Source organism: Camarhynchus parvulus, chromosome 1A (assembly GCF_901933205.1).
Source record: "Camarhynchus parvulus chromosome 1A, STF_HiC, whole genome shotgun sequence".
NCBI classification, from domain to species: domain Eukaryota; kingdom Metazoa; phylum Chordata; class Aves; order Passeriformes; family Thraupidae; genus Camarhynchus; species Camarhynchus parvulus.
Window position 1 is genome coordinate 21,421,585 of NC_044586.1, and position 25,026 is coordinate 21,446,610.

Genomic DNA, 25,026 nt, shown 5'->3' on the forward strand with positions numbered 1-25,026 from the left:
CCTCCCATTTTCTTAGTGAGGAGAAGAAGAGTTCTGTGAAAAAAATAATCCAGTCTTAAGCAGGGGTGATTTTCTGCCACATTTAGAATCATAGAGTGTTAAGCGTTGGAAGGAACCATAAAGGTCCTCTAGTCTCAACCACCCTTGCCATGGGCAGGGACACCTCCCCACTAGACCAGATTGCCCAAGGCCTTATCCAACCTGGCCTTGAAGACTGCCACGACTGAGGCATCCACAACTTCCCTGAGCAACCTGTTCCAGTGTCTTGTCACCCTCTCAGTAAACAATTTCTTTCTAATATCCAGCCTAAATGTCCCTGTTTCAATTTGTAGCCATTAGTCCTTGTCCTATCAGTACAGCTCCTGATGAAGAATCCCTCTCTGGCTTCCTGGTAGTCCCTCTTCAGATACTGGAAGGTTGCTATGAGATCTCCATGAGACCTTCTCTTCTCAAGGGTGAACAGAACCAACTTTCTCAGCCTATGTCAGGTCACATTTCCTAGGAGAGGAAGCAGGTCTGTCTCATTTCCCACTTCCCACTTCACACCAGGCACTGCACCTCCCATGTCCTGCTGGGGCCCCACAGCTCCATGTGCCTCTGCTGCTGTCCTGCTGACCCCACACTCTGCTGCTGCTGCTGCTGCTGCAAACAGTTCCCCTCCTGGCCTCTGGTTTTCATGAAAGACACGTGAAATACATTGCTTCCTGGAAAAGTGCTCCAAATACGCTTGTCTTGCAATCATTTGATCCTTGATCCATAATTTCAGTTCATCAGTTAATTAATCATTTAATCAGTTAATAAGACTAATCACTCTTCCCTGGAAGATGCTCATGAGAACAGCCAGGATAAATTGCTCCCATCTGTTTCTCTGTTCTTGTCTCCCACTTCTCTGGCTTTGGGCTCTGTGCTGGTGTTAGCAGGCCCATAAAAGAGGGGCTCATTCCAGCACCTTAGATGTTCCAGTCCAAAACCTTCTCTGCCATCCATCTCCTCTGCAGTTTGGGGCTCGCTGGAGAGCTGTGACCCCATGAGCTGGCGCTGCATTGAGCAGCCTCCTCCTGCAGAGAGAGGATAATACACAGCTCAGGCCGAGTTACAAGGGGCTTGTCAGGTTTAAGTGAAGGAAAGCATGTTCAAGCACCCAACCTGTTAGGAGCCTTTCCTAGAAAATACATCACCTCTGCCTTGAAAAAGCTTTGGAAAGCCTTAAGATGGGTTGCTTTCCAGCTTGTATGATGGTACTTCCAATCAAAGAGGCAGCTGAGGATTGGAAGACTAATGTTCCCATTAAAGCACCATTTTCCAGTAGTTCTTTTTCTCATTCTTATAAGAAATGCATCACAAATAGACAGTTGGGTTCCTGTTCCTCACTAGAGACCAAACACACCGTATGCCTGTGCCATATGCTTAGTCTCCACTGCCCCGTGCTTCTTGACAAACTCAGAAACCAAGGGAAATAGTCGTGAGCCTTAACACCTTCCCACTGCAGGGAACCCTGATGTTCACACACACCTCCTCAGGTCAGGTTCCTCTTCCGCTGTCATTGTCATCATCTTTAAAGCAGCAGAGCTTACTGCTGGCTCCAGGGCTTTTGTTGTAAACAATTTTGGCCATGTATGAACTGGCTCATGCCCCGGACCGATGTTCGCAGGATGGGAAGCCCTCCTTCATTCCCTGGCCCTCCCCTTTGCATCCCATCTTTGCTGTGGCACTTTTAGCTGCCTCCTCAGCCTGCTGTTCTCTCAGGCCAGGTTATTTGCTGCAATGCTTGGCCTCCTTTGCAAGAGCTTCATTCCTCTTGCTGTTGTCCTGGTTGCTGAACTATAAACCTGTCCTCTCATCTGGTGGTTGCTCACCAGCTTTGTCAAGGAAATTCTTGGTTGGATTTCCAGGAAAATTCTTGATTGGATTTTCAGGAACCCTGGAAAAATGGCCATGAAACAGTATTACTGTGTATATGCAGTGAATCTGATTTTTAATTTGCTGCCTGTGCAATCTGACGGGGCTGGGAGCAGGTGGCACCTGGCAGATTTGCTGTGTGTGTTCAGACCAGCCCTGGCTGTCCGGTAAGGTCCACACAAAGAATGTGCTGAGTTTATTGTTCTTGGGAGCAGATAGTGCTTTCAGTGGGAGGCTTTTCCCCTCTTCCTCCTCCTGCTGTGCTGAGCTCTCCCTGGCTGCTGGACTGGATTGTCTTGTCCTCACAGACAGACAGAAACTGAGCAAGGACAGATTTCCCCTTCTTAAACCACACTGCTTCTGTAGGCTGGCTCAGAGCCTGACCTTGCACTGTCTGATCCTTCCATGCTATCAGGAAAAACCACAAAATTTGGTGTATCCAAAAATTGTCTTTCTGTGAATTAGTGCTGTCTCTTGCCTGGTTTTGACTATTTTTGCCACCAGTGTCAGACCTCCCCAAGCTTTGACCACCAGGGTCTGGACCACATGAATTGCCAAAGAGGCAGTGTGTGTGTCATGCTGCATCCTCACCCTTGGCTGCTGAGCACTGCCCTTTCCAGAGCTGCAGAAGGAGCCCAGGGCCTGCTGCCTCCCCTCAAACTGTCAGCAAGATTGTCTCCTTTGATCTGCACTCAGTGCTGGATTTTATCCTAGCAGCCAACAGGCTAATTCCACAAGTTTATTCTACAAAGCTCAATTAGAGCAGCTGGCGCCAGCAGCGTCCCTGCTGGCTCCAAGCCTGCATAAGGAGAGGAAGGCTGGTGCAGTGGCTGGGGTATGAGCTTGGGAGTCCATAGGCTCAGCTGCAAATCCCTGCTCTGTGGCTGTTTTCTAGGCCACACCAGTGAGCTTCTGCAGTGGGAGCTTGTCACCTCCATGCTGTGCAGGGAGGGACAACATTCCCTGCCTGACTGAAGGAGATACAAGCTATGGTGATGGGGAACCGTGTCAACAGAGGCTGCTGCTGCTGCTGGGAAATGCTGCATAGATCCAGCCAGACCTACAGCAGGGAGGAGGATGTGGCCCTGGGTGCTGGAAGGCACACAATGCCTTCTCACCACTGAGTTAGCAGTTTGCTTTTCACCTGCTGGAGCCCCACTCCATGCCCTGTGATTATCCAGTGCCTGAGTCGTATGCTGCCCTCAGAAGGGTCTCACTGTGAGCAGAGCTATGGGCAACATGGGTTTTCTTTACAAGGGCCCTTGCCCAGCACAGAAGCACTCATGTTTATTTCCTTCAACATCATCAGTGTTAGAGTAACTTCCATGAAAAATCAGAATCTTCTGGGGCTGAACATGCTGCGCAAGTGCTCTTGCCTGGCTGGTCTCTTCTCTGGAAGGCTTAATGTTTATGCCAGCCAGGAAAAGAGGTCTAAGCAGAATATCAGGAGGCAGAAAAAGAGTGCAAGCAATTTCTGCTAGGAAACACAGTCGAACCCTATTTGCACAAGACCTACTTTCAAGGCAATAAGGAGCCAAAAGCAGATGCTACCTATGTATAACATACTGTTCCCTTCCCAGGGACTGTCAGGAAGGTCCCCACAAAAGAGAAAGGCAGCAAGGGATAAGCAGCAGCCCAGCAAGTCCATGGTAGCCATTCCCTTCTCTGCTCCTTGGTAAGTCATAGACAGGGCTGGCCGACACGCTTGGCCGCGGACAAATGTGCCTCTCGGGGTACAGGGAGTGCGGAGGGTACAGGGAGTACGGAGCCTCGGGGCCATTCCTTCCTCTCCTCTTGAGCAGATTTCAGCGCCATCTGCTCTCTTCTGTCTTTGGAGGAGTCAGCCGGGTGCTTTTGTCCCTTCTGGCAAAGCTGTGCTGCGTATGTCCCCCATCGGGCGGCAGGTACCCCGAGGCAGCTGGGATGGATGCGCACTCTCAGCCTTGCTCCAGAAAGCTCCCACTGCAGCAGTCCAAGGTCTTTCTTTCTCTCCTTTTCCCTGTCTGCAGCCTGTTCTTCTGGATCAGGCACTTCCCAAGGTCACAGCTGACTCCCAAGGTCAGGCCCAGGCTTTGCACTTGGCCCCTGCTGTAGGGGATGGGAAGGGGCTTGGGCTGGGAAAGAGCCTTCCCTTCACCCCTTTTTCCCCAAAGGATCCACAAGCAGCACCAGATATTCGAGGGAGAGTAGCAAGGGCAGAAGGAGATGTGGGGCAGCCATGGGGCTCCCTGGCCTTGGAAATGCTTTGTGGAATTACTCTTTTCTCTGCATGCATGAAGTATTACCCCATTAAACACTCCTAGATGATCCCTAGCTAGGCACCAGTCAGAGCTGCAGATTTTAGAGTAGGAGGAGTGGGGGGACTTGCTGATGATAAGCAGCTTCCTGGGCCATGCTGCCTCCAACCTCATGGCCACACCAAGCTCACAGTAAGAGCTTTTTTGTCTGCCCTGCCTTCTTAAAATAATACCTGCCCCTGTGCTGGCTGGAGCCCATCATGGGTGGGTCTAAGCTGAACCCCCAAGTAAATTATGTCCCTGTGTCCCCTCTGAGATGCTGTCAGGAGCGGGGGAATGAGGGAAAGCAGGTAGTGAGGAAGAGTGGAAAAGTCCGCTGGCCACTTCTGCGCGCCAGGGGGACACCGGGCAAGGGTCCCAGCCCTGCATCTTCCCTGGAAGCTGTGGGGCTGCTGCAGCTCCCGCACAGTGCGGCTGTGAGGCTCCGCTGCTGTGCCGAGCTCGTCCCACGGGATGGCACTGCCTGCTCAGGAACAGGCGGCCCGGCCGGCGCTCCTGGCAGGCATAAATGCAGCAAATTAAACGGTGCTGGCAGATTCTGATTGACAGGTCCCTAGAGAGCAAAGTCCCTTGTTTTTTCCATCCCCGAGGGGATCAGGAGCAGCAGGAGGAGCAGCAGCAGAGAAAACCCTTTCCCAAGCTCGGTACTTTGCCCTTGTGGATCTGTTTCTGGGACTCAGCCCACAGCCGTGTATCTTGACCCCTTTGCTGAAGCCGCGGGTGCCGGCCAGCCGGCTCCTCCACTGCGGGTGCTCCGCAATGTCAGCAGCTGACCGCTGCAGAGGATGCCGAGCCCGCCCGGGCCCGGCCCTCGTGGCGTACATCAGTCCTGGCACCCTCGTCGCTCCGAGCCCAGGGTGCAAGGCCTGGAGGTTTCAATAAAGGGCAGGCGAAACGAGGCCAGCGGGGTTTGGCGTCATTCGCACGTTACTCCTCTCCACGGTGTAAAATTGGCACAAGTGACAACACTCTGCCAGAATGGTTCACGTCTGTCTTGGCTCTGCCAGAGCCAGGTCAAAGCTGGGATTTGCAGCCAGGAAGATGGAGGCAGTCACCCAATTTTTGCTGCTGCAGTTGTGGGAAACAGCATGGCCCATTGGGGTGTCCTGGATCCTCTGGCAGGGTCCTCAGTGCGGCTCCCATGTCTGGCAGGTCCTCAGCGCCTCTCTACGGGCCAGTGGTGGATGGCTTTAGTAAGGTGTAGGCACCATGGACACTGGGACATCACAGAGGTCCTCCCTACCCTTGTGGGCACAGATCCCCAGCTAAAGGTCTTTTTATGGCCATGTCTGGTGGCAGGACCCTGTTCCCTTTCTCGGGCTGGAGGGGAGTTTCTCATCTCCATGGGGCATCTTGGTTGCACAGCTACTCTGGAGCTCTGTGGAGCCGGCAAACTGTGGTACAGGTATGCTTGGCTTGATCAGAAGTTCTGTAAATGCCCTGCCTGGGTGAGGAGCTGCACACTGCACAGCAACTCATGTGTGGTCCAGCTCCATGGCTTAGCTTACTGTGAGGGGTGACTTGTTCCCCACTCTTGGAGGTAAAACTCAGGCTGGTGGCATTTAATTTACATCTGCTTAATCTGCATAGGTCCTACTCAAATTTTATCTTCCATCTGCCGCTCTTCCCAAAACTGCCACTCTTACCAAAACTGTTGCCTCTTCTTTCTGTCTCTCCAGAAGGTGTTCAGAAGAGCCTGGGGAGAAGAGGGGAGAAAGCCCCAGCAGCTGGAAGGCACCTGGGAAGGAGATGCCAAAATGTCTGGACTCACCTCTACCTTTGGGGATACTTGCAGGCCATTCAGATAGCCTGTCCTTTGCCATCCTTGCTCACCTAGCAGCTTTAGTTATGTTGACTGTACCTCTTCACAGACCCTCCTCCTCCATCAGCTCTGCTTCTCAAACCTTTCTGTGTCCTTGGCCTCGGTGCTTGGCTTTTGAAAGGCGAGCTGTGTGGCTGTCTCCTTCCCCTGTGGCAGCCCTCACACACAAGCAAGACAGCAGGCTTGCGTGTCTGACGCTTGGCCTCTCTCTGTAGTCATCTGGCACTAAAAATTATCTGCGGAGAAAAAGACTGGGCTCCATACCTGGGACTTAATATCCTCCCTCACCAAACCATAATTACTAATTACCACTCCTGGGTGTTTAAACCATTTGAATGATGCAGTTAAATGCCCGATGTTAATTTAATAGCCAAGTATTTGGGTTTCCCCACATGAGGAGATCTCAGAGTGTCTCCCAGTGAAGCAAAATGCAGCCAGCTCTGGCTGTGGTCCATATGAGAGAGGCAGCAGAGGGGCAGCAAGCACATGTTGACAGCAGACCCGCACACGTGAGGGCCTGGGCATTACTCAGCAGCAAGTGCTCCCTTGCCCCACACCATCCCCCAAAGGGAGCCCCCTCTCCAGCCATGCTGTGCCTTCATGGGATAGAAGACCTGGCACCGCTGCCAGTGCAGGCCAGCATCCCTTGGGCACTGCAGGCCCTCTGGAGTTCAGATCCTTTGCCAGAGCCATCCTTGCAAATTACTCTGTCTGAGTAGGGCAGCACTCTCTCTGGCAGATGCCCTGCCTGCCTTCTACCCATTCCTGGCCAGCATTTGAGAGTGTGTCCTCAGGTTTGGAGGGGCACTGTCCAAAATCATCCCTGTGCAGGGCCAGACACTGCATTCCTCTGGCACCTGAAAGCAGGGAATGACCATTGGCCCCAAAGAGGTCATGAGGCCGGGGCATGACAGGGACCTGGCTGAAGGCATCAGACCAGACTCTGCCTGCTCCATCTTCATTCTGGCTGTGGTGCAAAGGGCCTGCTGTCTCTCCTTCCCCACTGCCGAGGCTTGGGACTGGGGCAGGAACTTTTCCAACCCAAATATTTTAACTGACCTCTCAGTCACGAGGCCTCAGTGGCTCAGTGCTGTGGAGGAGAGGACCCTGGTGCCCTGCTCACCCCTGGCATACTCAGGGCCTGCTAGAGCACACAGTCAGCAGTGGGAGAGGCAAGCACATGGAATGAGGAGCACTGAGAACTAGGAGGGGAGCAGGAAAACATATTAGGGTCTCTCACCTACCTAAGTGTTAACGTGCCTGGGGAGAGATGGGGAATGAGAGCTTCTGCCCACGCACAAGTCGTTTGCTTTCGATGCTGCCCCTCTAAGACATCACTTAATATGACATTAATTAGTTAATGTTTGCAAAGTGCTTTGAACATGAAAAGTGCTGTATAAATGCTGAATATTAGTACTAATTATTATGGCATGGAGGCTGGCACAGTCTGAAGAGAATTCCCCACACCTCATTTCAGGCCAGAGCTGCTTTGCTGCCTCGTCCCAGACAGAGAAGGGGAGAAGCCTCTGCACCCTATGAGGAAGTGCGCCCCTCATGGAGTTGTGTGGAGGGGGCGAGCTGTGCACCCCCTTCACTCCAGGCAGGATATTGTGTGGGAAGTGTAGCCACATCTCCCCACTGCCTCACTGGCACTGAGGAGGATAAGGGAGCAGCACACTCTTGCCCCAAGCTCTGAAGCAGGCCAGGATTGGAAACATCACAGGGTGGATGGAGGATATGCAGGGAGGTTCCTTCAGCTTATCCCACCCATGCACTCAGCATGGGGGGAGGCTTCAGAACCAGGCAAGGAGATGAGGAGGAGGTGAGAAAGTTTTGGGGTCTGTGCACTAGACGGGGTGGGAAGACAGGTGCCTCCTAGATGTGCATGTGGTGGGGCCGGGAGCTCCCTGGTGTCCCCCAGACAGGCTCCTGGCCTGCTTTGCTGCCTCTCCCCTCCCTGTGCCCTCCTTCTTGGTGAGGACGCTGCTGGGAAGGGTCCCTGGAGGAGGAGCAGAAATGGGTCGGCGGGTGCCCCCAATACCTTGGCAGTGGAGCGTCCTGCCAGCTGGAATGCTGGTGTGGGTGTTAGGTGCTACCAAAGAAGGGGGATGAGCTGGAGGAGCTTGTGCTAGAGGGGATGCAGGGAGGGCCAGAGTGGGGACCCACGGTGCTGGCCAGGGGGTAGAGATGCTGAGCACAGGTATCAGCATGTGTGAGGGCCAGCGGGGAGAACTGCAGTGCTGTGATCACACTGTGAGCCAGCAGCGCCTGCTGGGACTCCTGGAGCCAGCTGTGCCTTCCTTGCTGCTGCCAAATTAACTGCCCTGCTCTGACCTGCTCGTTCAGCTCGAGGGCTCACTTGTCTGCTGTGGGTCACACACAGAGAAGCTTTGTCACTCAGGTGGCTGTCCTTCCACGTCATCGCTCTGAGCCAGCGGTCACGGAGTCTGATGGGGATTCTGGTCTGCTTCAGAAAGGCACAGAGGGTCTCAAGGAAGAGTGAGAGCCCAGTGCAGGGTAAAGGGAAGCTCATTGGTGACACCCTTGCTGCCAATGGTGAGTGGGAGGTGAGGGGATGTGCCTAGTCCCCTTTGTGGGGATCTCGACTCCCTGCTCTGCTGCCACCTTACCTGGGTCTGCATCTCCAGCTGTAAGTTATTCCCCCTCTCCAAGCTCCTACCTGAGCATTTCTACCAGGCACTCACTGCCAACCCAGCTACTGAGGAAATTGCCATGAGTGGCTGAACAAAACCCCAAAACAATGCTGGAGTCACTTTCTTTTTCCTTTTTGAGCCCTCCAGTGTATATGAATTCTGACCTTGCTGGCAATTCTCGGCTTGCCACAAAAGCCACTTTTCCAGTTTCCAGTTTCCAGTAGGAATTGGAGTGTCAGCCTTTGTGGTATCCTCACCCCAGGAAGAATGGAACAGGAGGGGAGATGCTGGAAGCTAAAGAGAGGCTGGAGCAGGTGTTTTGGAGGGCAGCAGAGAAAGCCCATGTATGACTTGAGTTTACCCACACTTGCTTAAAATAAAAAATTTTGGCAAAACACTCTTCTCTTGCCTCATCCATTCCTATATCTCAAAGACTATCTTGAAGCAAGCCCATCCTCTGAATTTCCAATGAGGATGAAATTGTCCCCAGCAGTACATTCTCTTGCTGGGTTTTGAGGTACTCTTCCGGCACTAGAAATCTCCCCCAGTAAATCCACATAAACGAGGACCAAGTTATAAAAAAAAAAATCTTTATTTCATGTACCAGGATTTTTTTTTGTCATTTTCTCTTTTTAAAATTTTTTTCTTTTTAACAGTCTGAAAAAAACCCACGAAATAAAGGAAATGGAGGTTGGTTTCTTGTACTGGTTTGAGCTGGACATGAGCAACACCCTGGGGAAAATTCTTCCCTTCCAGCCCTTGCCCTTGCCTCCTGCCCACGCTCTCCCGGCGCCCTCCCGCACTCTCCCGTTCCCTCCTGGCCCCGGGGCGCGCTCAGCCCTGTGAATGCTCCCCAGCTCCGAGCAGTGTTGGGTGGGGATGGAAACCCCAACGCCACCTTCCCTCTACGCTGGAATCCGGGGAACTGGCTTTGACTTATTCCTCGGGGGGCATTGGAGGGGGTGGATATCCCCTGTGAATCGTTCTGAAAGGGGTGGGGGGCCACGGGAGGGGATGTCATTAGTGGGGTGGGGTCTGAACACCCAGCCGAGGCGCTCGCATCCGCCTCTTGCCCCGTGCTGCCGTTTCTGGGGGTGACCCCGTCCCTCTGCTGCCCCCCGCCCTGCCCCAGAGCGGGGAAGGGGGGATGGAGCAGCAGCGGGTCGGGGGAGCGGGGAGGATCTGGCTGCTTTAGAGCAGAACCCCCGCTGGGACCTGGAGCGGGGACTGCGCAGCTCCTAAAACTGGAGCAGCAGGAATGGGGACGGAAAAAAAGTCGAAAAGTGGGTCTGAGCTGCCGAAGGGCTCAGCGGCCCCATCCTGCAAACTCTCGGCTTTGTGCCTGCCCCGGGCGCTTCTGCTCTCGGGGGGCAGCCCCAAAGGGCTCCTGTCCTCCTGTCCTCGCCCCGGGCTGGCCGCTGTCTGTGGGTGTCACAGGGGCACCCCATCACCCCTGTGCCACCTCCCCTGCCGCCTCCATCGGCAGCGGCTCTCGTGGAGGGAGCTGCATGGAAAGGAAAGCTGGCACCCCGGTGCCCCCTTCCCTCCCTGAGGGGTGCCAGGGAGGGACGGGGCGGCAGCCAGGCCAGGGGCCCGGGGTGGCAGGGGGACCCAGCTGGCCTTGCCTTGCTGCTGTGGAGGGCACCACGGCAGTGGGTGACCCCAGGAGGAGGAGGAGGGCTCAGCGCGGCGGGCGTGGGGACACCCGCTGGCCTGGCACCTCTCCGGCACGGCTCGGGGGCTCTGCCGTGGGCACTGGCAGGGGCACGGATGGAGGCCGGGCAGCCTGTGGCCGGCTTTGCTCGGGGTGTGCTCACTGTGCCCAGGCCAGGACGGGAGCGGTTCCGGGGGTGGCTGGGCGGCCTCACCGTAACCCCTGCATGGCTGCAGCCCCGCTGATGCGACCCATGGGGAATCTGGGCAGATTTGAGGGGTGCGTGGCCACCCTGGGGAGCCTCTGGAGCATTCACAGGAGAGCAAGCGCCCACCAGGGCAAGAGTGTGTGAGCATGGGCACACGTGTGCGCGAGTGCTGTCCCTCCCACAGCATCCCATGTGTGTCCCCCCCACAGCATCATCACCCTGAAAGGATGGGAGCCCCAGCTGCCCTCCGCCAGCCCCCCCCACCCTCTACCTGTGCCTCCCACACAGCTCCCTGCTGCCTCTTTTTTTTTTCACAGTTTAAAGCTGAAGAAAACAAAAATTAAAAGAAAAAATACTATCTGTTCTTCTTGCAAGTAAATCCACTTATTATATTTACATTTATTTATAGCTGTTATTTTATTAAAAAATTGCCACTTTATTTTTTAAGAAACCTCTTTTGTCCTTTTTTTTTGTCTCTCTGTGTGTGTGTCTTTATTTACTGTGTCTGTTTTTTGCACTGTCACCATTAACCCCAGGGTCCCCAGGGCTGGGGAAGTGGGGACTCCCCTGGGGACACTGTGGAGGGTGACTTAGCATCAGCTCCTGCACTCCCTGGGGTCACTTTAAACCCCTGTGGATCTGTGGAGGACGAGCGGATCCCCACGGATCCCAGGGGAATGGAGTGGATCCCCATGGGTCTCGGGGGAACAGAGTGGGTCATGGCTAACTCCGGCACCCAGGATCCTCCATAACTGGCCCAAGGACACCGAAGTCACTGGCAGCCGAACCCCCATCCCCTGTTCCCCAAGAAGCCTGTGCTGGGTTAAAGGTAAGTGGGAAACAAACCATAAAATAAAAGAATAAAACCTCCCAAAATTAAAAAAGCTGCCTCCTCCTCCTCTTCCTCCCACTTGATTTATTGTCATTTGTTATTTCTTGGTTCCCTTTTATTTTTTTAATCTGTTTTTATTAAATGTTAAAATAATGGTACATGGGAAATCATGCATTTTCTTTTAAATTTATTTCTATTTTTTAAATCTCTTTCAGTTTTAAGGATTTTCTTTTTTTTTCTTTTTTCTTTTGCTTTTTTTTTTTAGAATTTTTTTTCACTGTTGTCTCTTTCCTCATGTTTCCTTTTCGTTTGTTTGTTTTTTTTGTTCACTCGCTTGTTTGTCTGCTTATCTGCTTGTTCCTTCGTTGTTGTTGTTTTGTTTTTTTGTCAGTTTTTTGTTTGCTTTTGTTGGTTTTTTTTTGTGGATTTTTTTTTTTTTTTTTGCATTGGGAAGGTCCCCACTCCACCAAGGGGCGCTTCCACCTCCTCCTTCCCCACCCCGCTGCTGCCCCCTGCCCCCTTCCACCCTCCCCACCCTGCAGCCCACCCCCGTCTCCTCCTGCCCGTTCCTGCCCCATTTTCAGCTCCTGGCGACGGCTTCATACCGGGGTGGTCCGGCGGTTGGCTGTGTTGGTGTGGATAGAGTCCTTGTTCTCTTTCTGGATACAGTTGTGAACCTGGAGGAAACTGTTATCCCTGTCGGAGTTGTAGGTGGCGGTGGGGGTGGTGCTTGCCTTCAGCGGGTCCCTAGTCAGGGTGTACATCGAGATCTCTGTTGATGGCAGGGTGTTGAACCCTTTGATCCCGACGGGAGAGGCATCCCTGGAGTGTGAAGGCTCGGTGGAGCGGGAGCTGGAGCGACTGCGTCTCTGATAGCGGTACCGGTAGCTGGGGATGCGGGTGATGGCAGAGGACTGGAGGTAGTCCGTGGCACGAGCGTTGGCACGCAGCTGTTTGTGCCGGTCTATGAACATGTGGACAGCCAGCACTCCCACCATCTCGGCTATAATGAAGGACAGGGCCCCGAAATAGAAGGACCAGCCGTAGGAGTAGCTGTTCTTCTTGGAGTCACTCTTGGAGGGGTCTCCAGCGTTGGCTGATATGTATACGATGATGCCAATTATATTACTCAGACCTGCAAGCCGTCCAGCAGGGGAGAGAGAAGGAGATGTCAGGAAGGTCACACATGGCAGTGGTGGGGCTGAGGGGTTGAATCCCCTCCTGGATGGGCAGTTTGCCTTGGGAAACTCAGGCAAAACCCTCCTCATGTGCCTGCCACTTCCCTGGACCGCACTCCTGGTCCCTGAGAGATGTCAGATGTTAGGGAAACTCTTCCTCCATCAGCTCCCAGGCAGGAGGAAAGCCTCTGCCTGCCTGCCTTTGCTGGGTGAGCAGGCAGGATGGAGAGGCTGCTTTCAGCCCAAATAAGACTTATCAGGGCTGGGAAATGCACACACTCCTGCCTAGGCAACTGTACCCCAATGTCCTGGCTGGGCAGCCCCCCAAGCCCTGGAGCCCATCCCTGGGGCATCAGGCCCTGTGCACCCCTTTACCTGCAGACACGAAGAAGATGCCGGCACTAAGGATGATGTTGTGTCGGGTTTTGTAGAACTCGCTGGCTGCAATGCAGAGTCCACCCATGAAAAGCAGAATCACACTCAGGATCGGGAAAATACTAGAGGCTCTAACAGCCCCTGCAGAGGAGAGAGGGAGGGCAGGGCAGAAAGAACAACACAGGTGTGAGAGAGAGGAAAAAGGGGCATGGAAATGGCACCGGAGTGAGGGGGACACGCGCATTTAGTGGGTGGGGGTGAAGGGGAGAGACAGAGGGCAATGTGCAGTAGGGGAGTATTTTAAGGAGAGATAAAGGCATTGGGGGATGGAGGGAGGGAAGGAGAGAGAAACAAAGTGTGTCAGAAAAAGAGAGTGGTCCAAAGCAACTCTCCCATGCCCTGGCCACTGCTGCTGCCACAAAGCTGGTGGTTCAGCACTGAGAGGCAGAGGGGGCTGTGGGGCTGGTGGCTGGGCTGCATTTTCTGTGCCCCCTCATACTGTTTTTTCCTCTGCTTTTGAGGGGACTGTGGGCTGGAGGGGGAGCCCAGGCACCATTCAGCTTCTCCTTCTGCAGGGCTCTGCTGCTCAAGCCTGCACTTCAAAGAACAGCAACCCAAATGCTTCCTGCAGAGCTGCTCAATCTCGAATCCTCCCAAAAGGGCATGAGCATCTCAAGGAGATTTTTTTTTTTAGGGCTGAGAAGGAGCTCATGGTGCCATGCACTGCTCTGCAGCTGCAGTGAGGACTGAGAAGAAACAGTCCCAGCCCTGTGTGCTGAAATGCGGGGCTTAACCTAGTGATTAAATGACTGGGCTGCTTCCAGAGGGCAGTGATGGTTTGGATGTGCCAGCTCCCACACACGCACACTCTCCATCGGTCGATATGGGAAGAGCTCAGCCAGCAGAGGGCAATGGCATAGATGCACAGATGCACGTATATGCTCGTATGTGCATGCAAAACATACCCCAAAGCTTCTGGGGGGCCTGACTCGTGTTCCTGCAGCGAAAGGCCACGTCTGTGTGTACGCACACCCACACACACAGGCACACACGCACACCCCGCTCGTGGGCGGCTCAGTGGGAGCCAGCGCTCTGCCTGAGTCTGCGTTGAGAATATTCCTTTTTTTTTTTTAACTAGGAAGGCCTTCTCTCCTCCCTTCACAAGAGAAAATAAGCTGTTAAAGTGTGAAATGAAGCCTTGCTTGATAAAGAAAGGTATCAGACGGGATGGTGCAATTCTTGCTTGTGGAGCAAAGATCTGGAAGGGGGGATGAAAGCTAATCCTTCCTTGCCTGCAAGAATGAACCCAGTGAAGCAAATGCAGGACTTTTCCCTAAGTGAGCAGAGACCCCATTTCAAAGACCCTGTTGGCCTTTGGATCCTGCTAGGCTCAAGCAATCAGTGCTTTGAGGGGGGACCTAGCCCGCTGCTTGTGCATGGGGAATGCAGAAGGCAGGGAAAAACCTCTCTTGCTTGCTTTCCAGCTCTGCCTGGCTGTGTTTCAGGGAACAGGATAACAGTAATAACCATCTTAATAGCTTCTGGAAAACAAGGTGGCATTTGACGATGGGAAGCTTAAATGGCAGGAAGCAAACGTCAAGCAGACACCCACTGTTGAGAGGCTTTCTAGGGGGATGCTTGGTCAGTCCTGCAACCTGGTCCTGACTACATCAGTTTTATCTGTGCCTTAATTCTGAAATTCACGTCTGTGGGGAGAACACAAAGTTGCTGACTGACATGGGAAGCTGCAGGTGTCATGTGATGGAGAAGGACAGCAGTCTTCCTCAGCCTTCCAGGAGGACCATGCCAGCAAGAGAGGAGAAAAATATCATCCAACCTTCCTGGCTCCAGAGCCTGTGGCCTAAAGAAAAGGGGCTGGTGGCATATGCTCCCTAAAGTCATCTGTGTCTGCTAGCAAGGAAACACAGGATGCTTCTGCTTCCTCTCTGATAACAGGCATTTGATTTCAAAAATCCTAACACACCTTATGTGGATGGCTGGCAAAAGTAATGGCTAAACCCTTCTAGCCAGGCTATGGACACTGCTCCATCACTGTCCTGGTCCCCTGGGGCATGAGGGAATTGCCTACTCTGATACAGATAAACAACTTCCTAGCTGTTCCTGATGGTACTGCCGGCATTGCCCATGCAGAGCACCCAGGGACTCTGGTTTGACAGAAGTTCTGGGAAGAAGCTGTTCAGTGGGGTCCTTCTCCAGGCAGGTCTAAGCCAGCAGAAATCCCAGTTCCCTCAGGAATTACCCGAATCATCCTTTATTGACTTGCCAAATCCCTCTTTGAACCTGGTTCTTTCTTAAAAAGGGCTCTACCCTGGGGACACTGTCAGGTCCTGACATTGGGCCAATTTTTGTCTTCAGATCTTGTTCTCTCTGAGGGAACAAACCCGTCCTTCTTGTGATGTTTGGCCCCTTCCCCAAACTCTCTTTTCTGAAGTGCAATTGATGCTGCAAGCAGTTTCCTTGCTCCCAAGCAGCTCTGCAAAGGGTGATTTGCCCTCGGAGGCAGCCTGCAAACCTTTGGCATCCCTGTGCCAAACCTGATCAAACCTCAGTGTTCAGCTCTGCTGTTCAGGGGCCATGCAGCAATTAGGAGACCAGTGCTGCAGAAAAGCAGCTGAAAAAAGCAATCTCCCTCAGTTATTTACAATTTACAGTGGATGAAGGACTGTTTGAGAAACCAAGAGGAAGCAGCATAAGATCTGCCTCTTTTCACATACAAATGAGCCTCACAGATCCGAAATTATCTCCCTCATCCCTGCCGCAGGGCTGGGTTTCCACATCTGGCTTGGAGCACACCCGGATGACAAGGAGCTATTCTGAAAGACTCCCGGTCTTTGGAAGCCTCTGATGATTAACCTTGGAAGGTCAAAAGCACTTATCTCAAATTTCCGTTGGGAGAAGATCTCATGATGTCAAAAGACATCGGGCTTTGGAGAGAGGGCAGGATAGCAAGGTGGAGATCTAAAAGGAGTGTTCCCTGTTCAGCTGTGTTAAAGGAAGAGTAAGCACCTGCCTCTGGGGTGGGTGGAAATGCTGGCTGGGGAGGGCAACCGGGACAGGGCAGTGCATGATGTGGATCTGTCCTGCTGGCCAGGGTGCTGCTGCGCAAAGCGGTGTGAGCTTCACTCACACATCTCAGGCTGGACTTGGAGCTTGGGCTAGGTTTCATTACAGACATGCCTTGTGCCTAAGGTTCAGCACCTCTCCTAGGGGCTCTGGGTGAGCACCAGGTCTTTCCTTCAAAGGGCTCTGGCTGTCCTTATTCCTGATGCCTGCTCCCATCACTAAAACCAGCAAAGATCAAATCTGCAGCCTCTGTAGGGAAGCAGTGTTTGGGGAAAGGTGAAGACAGCAATAAGAGCTCCTCAGACAAAATCCAGCTAATTTCTTAAGTCTGGTGCCACCAGAGTATCAGATAAGGAAATAGAAACTTTCTCTGCTGTAGGAGGACATGCACACTCACACACACACACTGCCCCAGCTAGGCCAGTCTGACCTTAGGCTCAATCAGCAGCTTTTCAGTGGATTTGAATTAAGACTCTGATTTTATATCATAATTAATTGCTGCTAACAAAAAAGATGCCATTGGTTGTTTCTGTGAGTTCGAATTTGCACTGTCTCATGGGCAGAGCCCCTGGGAAGTGAGAGTGGAGTAATTTTTAGGGGGTGACGAGGTTCTGAGGTTTCCACTGAGCCTCACAGGTCCCAGTGTCTCCACCACCCTGGGTTCAGAAACAAAAGGCACCCGAGCCATTGCAAAAATAGCCTGCGGACTTACGGAGGAAATATTCTGCTGTATCGGCTTCATAATCTGCATCCTCAGGGAAGTGATCGATTTGCTTACACAGACCTTTAAAATTCCCTAGGGAACAAGAGAGAAAAAGAACAAATGAGAACACCAAAACCTGCCTTGCAGGAACAGCTGCCCTCTGCATCACCTTTTGTGCCCGCCTGCCTTCCTCCCAGGCAGCATGCCCACTCAGGTGTGCACACCCGGGAAATGCCCGGGGCCTCTCCTTGCACACTCGCACGTGTATTTGCACAGGAATGTGGGATTTGCTGTCAGGATCCAGCCTGATGCCACCTAGCCCAGCACGCCTCGCTCCGAGAGGAGAGCACTGCCTGCGTGGAGGGAGGGGGGATGGGAATGGGAGCCGAGCTTTGGGCAAAGTACAGGTGTCAGTGTCCCCTTCCTCAGCATCACAGGCACAACTGTGAGTTACAGCATCGGACCTCAGTGTTTCCCCTGGCATGGCCTCCCTGGATCCCAGCAGTGAGGGGATCAGGGCAGGATGCTTAGGTGCGGGTTGCCAAAGTATTTGTTCCTCTCAGCTGTGAATTCACTGCCCTCTAATTCCATCCTTTTGTTCTAGTCCGGTGTTAGAACAAAAGCCCTTAATCTACTTTCTCCATATGACTGCTTGTTTCTGCATACCGTTGTCAGGCCTGCTCTTGTGATCTCTTACAGACTGAGGCAACAAGAAGCTCGGTGCAAGTGTGTGTATGCAGCTCAACAGCAAAACACCCTGGTGCTGGGGGAGTAAAATCTTCCACCATAAGCGAGGGAAGCTGGGCTGGACACAGTTCCATCAGGCTGGTGTATGTACAGGGCCTTCTGCCAGTTTCAGTCATGGGGCACCCTTTTCCACACACTCCATGACGGACAAGACCACCCCAACAAGGGGCCAGTGACATCTTCCAGGTCTTTTGTTAGCTGGGATGTCTACCAGGCTCTTGTTTTCATCACTCATATCTCCTCTTGACATCAGGAGTACCACTCCAGAGAGGTACTCCTCAAGCCACATCATAATTTTCACCATGACCACTGATTAATTAGTATCTCAAATGATCAGGTTGTCCATTCTCATACAGGGTTGCCCATGTGAAAGACAATTTCATTATGTCTCTTGAGGTTCCCACAAATGTTCTCTCCTACCTTCCATTCCATTTCCCTCTGGACACTTGCACTGACTGGCCATTAACACAGAACTGATGGACACAGTCTGTCCAGAAAGGAGAAATACATTGTCTGCAAGAGGCGTGTGGGTAGGCATGGTGATCCTGTGGGCCTCCTCACGAGATGTCAACCAGCAAGGGGGCTCAGGCGCCCTGATCCATCAGCAGAAGCATTTGGAGCCCGAGTCTGAAAAGTGACAAATGCTGTGGCAGCCTGGGTAAGCCTCCTGCCACCCTGACCCTGACCCCAGCTTCTGGACCAGCTGGGTGTCAAGGGCAAGGGGAATATGAAGCCACCACACTTGAGGTTGTTGCCTCTGGGAAGAGCAAGAGAGCTCTTCCAGACCAAACCTACCGAGGCTGAGACCTCAGTCACCATGTCAGGTCCCCAAGTCATGTCCTGGAAGGTCTATTCCAGATGGATTTGAATGAACTTTCAGACATTTGTGAACATATGGAAGAAGGACCAAGCTCAAAGGTTTTTCCCTGAGTTGCTTCTTGAGGCCAACCCTTGATGGATTAACGTTTGGGATGCTTTGGGAGGCAGTCCTGAGTAAATATCTGAGTAAATGGAAGGCAGGTAGGTGGGTTCCTTTAGGTCTACCCCCAAGTTTGGCTTCTTCTGCATCCATCTGGCTTGTGTCTGATGCCTCCAAGGTCCCTATTGCATTTAGCTACTCATTTGAAGAGCTTGCATGAAGACACTGGAGACAGCAGAGAGGAGTGTGTGTGTGCATTACGAGGTAAGTAATAGGAGAAGAAAGTAGGAACAAAGCCTCTCTGTGTAGCTCTGACATACTATTCCCACACTAAAACTGTGGGTTATGAAAGGTTATTAATCACCCATCCCCAATCCAGTTACCTTCTTCAAAAAGTGCTTCTCAGCCATGGCTCTTCTGGAAGAAAAGCTTCATAGCCAAGTAAATTGCCTTGGCACACTTCCACCCTGCTACTTGCCCACTAAAATCCCTATGAGGCAGGCAGATACAGCCTGAAGGGGGTCCTTTCCCTGCCTTGGGGCTGCCTGGGGCCATCTGCCTGTGACAGATGAGCAGCTCCTCATCCTGGTCCTTTGGCTGCTGTCACTGCTGTACAGTGCATGTGAACACTGGCACACTCTGGGGCACTGGGGAGGTCTCCAGCTTCAGATTTCAGTTCCTCACCCAGCAGATCCTGAACACTGAGTTCCTCCTGCCTGTACATGCTGGGGGAGCAGGCAGAACCTGCATACACCTCCCAGGTGATGTTCCTGGCACACAGCCGGAGCCTCCCAGTTGGAATCAGCCAGGGAGGGAAGACGCAGTGCATCTGGAAACCCCCTCACTGTGTGACATCCTTTCCCTGCTTCCTTTTTTCTCCCTCTCCCCCGCTCTGTTTCTTGCTGAATTTGAGGCTGATTAATTCCTATGTAAAGAATTGAGCTGCCTGGGAAAGATGCTGCATCTGGTGCAGGCTGTCTTTTCTATGGACTTGCGTGGGATAGCTGGTTAGAGGTTCAGCCACTGAGGAAGGCTGAGGGGATATGCAGGTTCTTTGAAAATCTGCTCCTGATGCTCAGTGTCCCACAGGCTTTGCTGACCTGGCTCCGCAGGGTACTTGGCCATTGGAGTGTCCAGCCTTGGCTTGCTTAAAATGCTGTGACATTGAGGAGCTGCCCTACTCCACAGGCTTGTATGATGTGCCAGGTTGATTCCCCTCCCTGGATCAACCCTACTGGTGTTCATGAGGGCAGTGTTGGTGCCACTTTAGCCCCTGCTTTGTCTGTGCTCGGCACAGAGTGTTGTGGGTTTGGACGCTGACTGTTTGCCTGTGCTACCACACCCTCTCCTCCAATGCCTCCTAGCTCCTCTGGGCGATGGATGGGGAAAGGATGCAGAATTTAGGTCATTAATGCGCTAACTGGGAACATAAGAGGACAAGATTCAGTTTTTGCTCTGCCACAGGCGTGCTGTTAAAACCACTTCTCTCTGCCTCAGAGTCCCACCCTGTAAAATGGGGGTGACAGCGCTCCTCTGCCTGGTGCCGTACGGGGACGTGTTAAACAGGGCATGGTGTGGGTGTGCTGTGCCAGCGGCTCCCAAAGCTCACAGAGTGAGTGAGTGATGGATGGCAGCGGTTCAGGAACCCGCTCGGTGTGGGGAAGGCCTTGATGTCACTTCTCGTGCCAAGGTCACTCGGCAATTCTCTGACGGACATCTGTGGCCTGCTGAGATGGTACAGCAGCTTCCCTGGCACCTGTGCTGGTGGAAGCACAGAGGGGGGATGGAGCAGCTCAGCAGTGCTGCTGAGGTCTGACACAACAGCCTTTTCTTGTGCTGCATGTGTGGTCTGCGGAGCCAGGGATGGTGAGAGCCGTGTGCCACCCTACAGTTAATACTTCTGAATGCCTGAGCAAGATCAAATCATTATGTGGGAGGGCATGTATGGCTCTGAGAACCCCCCCAAGGAAGCAAGAACCACATCTCCTCTCTGCTTGAGTCTTTTTGCCCTTCACATTCTTCCCAGCTCAAGATATTTCATGCTGTGAACTTTGAAATGTGGCACGTATCTCTGTCTTCTCCCACACACCTCTCTGAAACACTTAAGCCACATGCTTCCACCTCCTCCCTGTAGCTCTCCCAGCGCAGTTTGGGCTCTCTCCTCATCCTTGCTCATGCTGACCCATCAGATCTTTTCCTGTTTCTCAGTCCCTCTCATTCATGCAGCCACCTCCCTTCCTCTGGTGTATCAATGTGGCCATCCTCTGAACAGCCTGCTTTGGAGTGTGCAGGCTGCAAAGAAGGTGGGGATGAGCATCAGCCTGTCTCAGGAAAGGAAGGCTGCAGATGCCCAGGTCCATAGAAAAGCATGGAGCAGTCTCCACATCCCTTGTGTGTTACTGGGAGTCATTAAGTGAGATCACCACTCTTTGCTTGTTGCCTGTCCCAGCTTTGGAAAATACAGTTTGGAAGAGCCAGGACTGGTGCAGTAGGCACCCCTCCAGTGCCTGGCCAAGGACAGAAGTTGCTCAGTTGGGTCATTAAGAGCAATCTCTCATACTGCCAAGAGAGACTAAATGTCTAAATGTCTAAGATGAAATTCAGCATCAACTGTGTGTTCATCTGTGAGACAGACCTCCTCCAGTGTGGCAGGATCATTGTTTGGGTATAAGCTGTCTATCCAGGACAGCTGGCAGCCACCAGCCCGGCTGCAGCAATACTCAGACTGAGCTACCCCTGATGAGAACCCGGCTCCGTATTGTTGGTGATACAGTTTATTTTTGTGCTGCTTTGTGCAGCCCTCTCTCTTTCAGAAGTCTTGCTTGCCCGCAGAGTGCAATCTATTGCAAAATAGTAAGTTCCAAAGAATGAAAAGCTACTCCCTTCCTGCAAGGTAGGAACACTTTCAAATGGTCAGGACCATACATCTGAAAACTGTGAGCCAGAGGCAGAGGAAAAGACATCTAAAAGGAGAGAAGCAGACAAAGAGGGATGAGAACAGAAAGACCTGTTTTCCCAGAATGATTTGTGATATTTCCATTTATGGAGAAAAGCAATCCACTGAAAGCTTTCCTTCAGTCTCACTCTCTAATTTAGCAGAGGTTTTGGCATGATGGCTTCTAGAGAAATAAATAAAGGGGACTGGATATAGCTGTTGTCTCTAAAAGCTGAGAAAGATGGTTTGGTGTTGGCCAAGGATTCAGTATCACTTTTTGTCACACGCTCCCCATATCATTTTAGGCAAGCCACTTACCCTCCCCCACTCACCTCTTCTTTCACTCAAAATAATGTATTTTGGGAATACAGGGAATAATGTATTTCCCTGCCTCAAGTGAGTAGGCTGAGGATATTTGTATTAAAAATATGAAAGTGATCAGACACTGGATCATTTGGGCCAGATAATTCTTCCCACCATCTAGTTCAAATATGACATGCTCATTTTTGATGTGACCTTTTGTGCATGAAGGCTGTGTGAGCATGACAGTTCTTGGAAGTTCCCACTTGTGCTGCCTGCCCTAGGAGTAAACTTTGGTGCAGATTAAACTGTTTGCTATCTGCCCATGAAAGAGATATGAGAAATGGCACATGACAGGCAGATAATCAGACACAAACACAAACAGTTCTGCTCCAGGATTCTGTTTCTGAGCAGTGTCCCTTTGGTACCAGGTGGTGAAGTGGGGCTCAGAGCCAGCCTCTGGGCTACGGAGACAAATTCCACAGCTACATGGCAAACTGCTGGCATGCCTTTCTTACACACAAAAGGCTTCCAAGCCAGGAGAAGAGGTCTGCCATCCCTGTCAAAAATTGACACCGGTGACACTGAGTTGTTAATGCCCAACCTGACATGACTGCAAGAGGAAGGAGGGGGTTTCATGAAGTGACAAAGAGCACTGGAAAAGCCTTTTGAAGGCATTTTGATTGCTCTCCTCCCTTCCAAGAATGAAGCACTTGAGAGCACACATAATTTTGGGGGATTTGGAGCTGGTGAAAAGTGCGGTGGCAGGGAACACAGGCAGTGCTTGTGGGCATCTGCTTTTACCCACCTGTGCTGGCGCTCCCAAAAGAAAGACTGGCCCTTCAAAAGGGCTCATTATCCCTCTCTGGGAATCTCTGCATAGATAGTACCTTACAGAAATTAGTCCATCTTTTCACCTGCCTCAGTACACAGGTGTAGGGTGTAGGGCTAAACCAGCGCACAGAGCACAAGGGATGGTCATTCTGGGGCTGGAGCAGGTGCTGCTCTTGCAGCTCTGAACCTGCACAGTGGCAGGGGATGCTATGCTAGGCTAATACCTTTTGACCCAGCTGGGTAATTTTAAGAGTGAAGAATGCTCAGCTGTCATTAGGGACAAAAGGATTTTCCACCACAAGGTGAAGGTCAGTGGGGCAGTAAATGTGGTCTGAGGAGTTGACCCTGGGACAATAGCAGAGATCCCACAGGAATTACAGGCCATCAAAAATCTTGCCACCTTTCTGTCCAAATGCAATGCACCTGCTTTGATGTGGTTTTCTTCAATGCAAACATGCAGCAATGCATATGTTAAAAATCCCAAACAAAACCCTAGCAACATAACCAGTACGTGGCATACATAATTCTCTCCCTGGGGAGAGGATAAAAGAACAAACCACATGTGACTGATATCAAGCTCCATCACTTAATGTGCCAATGGAATTCATTCAGATATTGTGCTGAAGAAGCCTGTAAAAGAACTGGTGCAAAATAGAAATTGATCCTATAGTTATGAAAGCATATCTGCCCCTGCCTACGAGGTAGAACCATTATACCAGCTCTCCTCACCTTATTATTAATAATCATGTTTATTACAGCTGTTGCCAAGGATCAGATGATAAAGGGAGTCACAGTAAAAATGTTACAAACACTGTCTTACAGACCACTGCTGCCTTGATGAGCATGGAGGAAGAGGTGTATCACAGCACATTAGCAATGACCAAAGCTACAGCAGTAAAACAGCCTAAAATATACTGGCTCTGAGGAGATTAATTTATTTAGGAGATGGCTGATAAATAGGGAAAGAAATGCAGACACAGATGGCAGAAATAAATGGGAGAAGCCAGTATGAGGTAGCATTGAGGAGGAGATGGTGAGATGGAAGGAGAGGGGTATAGAGAACTGCCAGTATCGAGCACCAGGGAGATTAGTTCCATCCAAAACAATACCAGGCTCCTCTTCTGCCTTTTTCTGCTCTTCTCCTCACTTACTCTCTGCAGCCATCCCTGACAATCACCTGGCAAAGGAGAGGAGGCTAATGACAGAAGGATCATAGAATCATTTAAGTTGGAAAAGATGTCCAGGGTCATCGAGTCCATCCTTTGACTGCTCACCATCATGCCAACTTAACCAAAGCACTAAGTGCCATGCCCAGTTGTTTAATGCACTCTTCCAAGGATGGTGGCTCCATCACTTCCCTGGGCAGCCCTTTCAAATACTGAACCACCCTTTCAGTGTGATGACCACATGTGCTGCTAGAGGTGACTCAAGTCCCTCCTGTAGAGCCTCAGCAGTGTGGGAGTGCAGGAGAGCCCATCCCACCCTGGCATTGCCCGCATGGTGCCTTGCAGAGCTCTGCTGCAGCAGCCAAGGGGGCCCACGCTGTGCTAGGGCTGGACTCTGCAGTGCTGTCAGCCGGGAACCGCTTTGCATTTTTCCTTGGAGGTGGCAGCCTCCCCTCCTTCCCACCCTGCTCGGTGCTGCTGCTGCTGCTGCATGCTGCTAAGTAGCCCATAGACTCTGCCTCAGAGCTGGCTACAGCTATTCCATGTATGTGGGTGGAGATGCAGTGGTAGCAAAACCTATTATTAAGATTATATGAAGATTTCCATTTATAAACACCCTCTTTTTACAGGGTTGTAACTTTCAAAAATATCCTTGCTGTGGCTTGAAATTTCCTGTGCTTTGTCACAGGCAGAGAAGTGAGATTGGCTGGGAAAACTGGGCGAAGGCTCTTGAATGCGTTTTGGTGCAAATGCAAATCCAGCATGTTTGAGCTTTACAAACTGAAACATTGCAGGTGGCTGCATTTCAGGGTCTGCTAGAAATCTGTCCAAGTCACAAAGGAAAAATCTCAACACAGCAATAATAAAAATCATTCAAAAAATCTTTTTTTTGCAGACACCCAGTACAAATGTCTCCCACGGTAAACAAATGCCTCTGTTTCCTAGACTTCGCCAGAATCAAACCTGGACTGAATTTCTTCTGCAAATAGTACTTAACACAAAAATGTACTAGGCTCACCTAAATCATTGAAAGCTGCGGATAACTGTGCTACTCCTAATGTTCTATTTCTCACATTTGCCTTCGGCACTGACATTGAAAATAATTTTACATATACATATGTAACAATTGCGTGATTTCATTAATATGTCAATGAAATAATTTAGTTTTTTAATGATATTTGCCTGTGTGATTCAATGGATGAGTAAATCATGAACAATATCTCTGGTTCCTCAACAGAGAGATTAGAAACTATTTCTACTGCTGTTAGAGCGACTAGTGTCACTCTAGGAAGGAAAAAATGTATGAACCTTCTTGCTTACAAGCCCCATAACAGTTTTCAAGGTATATTAGCTGAGTTAGTAGAAGTACTGCCTTTGCCTTGCAAGAAGAGACAGAACTAGATTTGAAATGAGCTGGGA

The 25,026-nt window shown here is 51.5% G+C and overlaps 1 protein-coding gene across 2 annotated transcripts in view; it reads right to left on the bottom strand.

Annotated features, from left to right (window-relative positions):
* Positions 1-11,927: 11,927 nt before the first annotated feature.
* CACNG2 (calcium voltage-gated channel auxiliary subunit gamma 2) overlaps positions 11,928-25,026 on the bottom strand; it is a 51,726-nt gene continuing 38,627 nt past the window's right edge. For both annotated transcript variants that reach the window (XM_030960356.1, XM_030960355.1), the window contains 3 exons: positions 16,716-16,799; positions 12,920-13,060; positions 11,928-12,501 (listed from right to left, as the gene is read on the bottom strand). In XM_030960356.1, the coding sequence (XP_030816216.1) occupies positions 11,966-12,501; positions 12,920-13,060; positions 16,716-16,799 (761 nt within the window). In that variant the 3' untranslated portion in view covers positions 11,928-11,965. The remainder of the gene's footprint in view (positions 12,502-12,919; positions 13,061-16,715; positions 16,800-25,026) is intronic.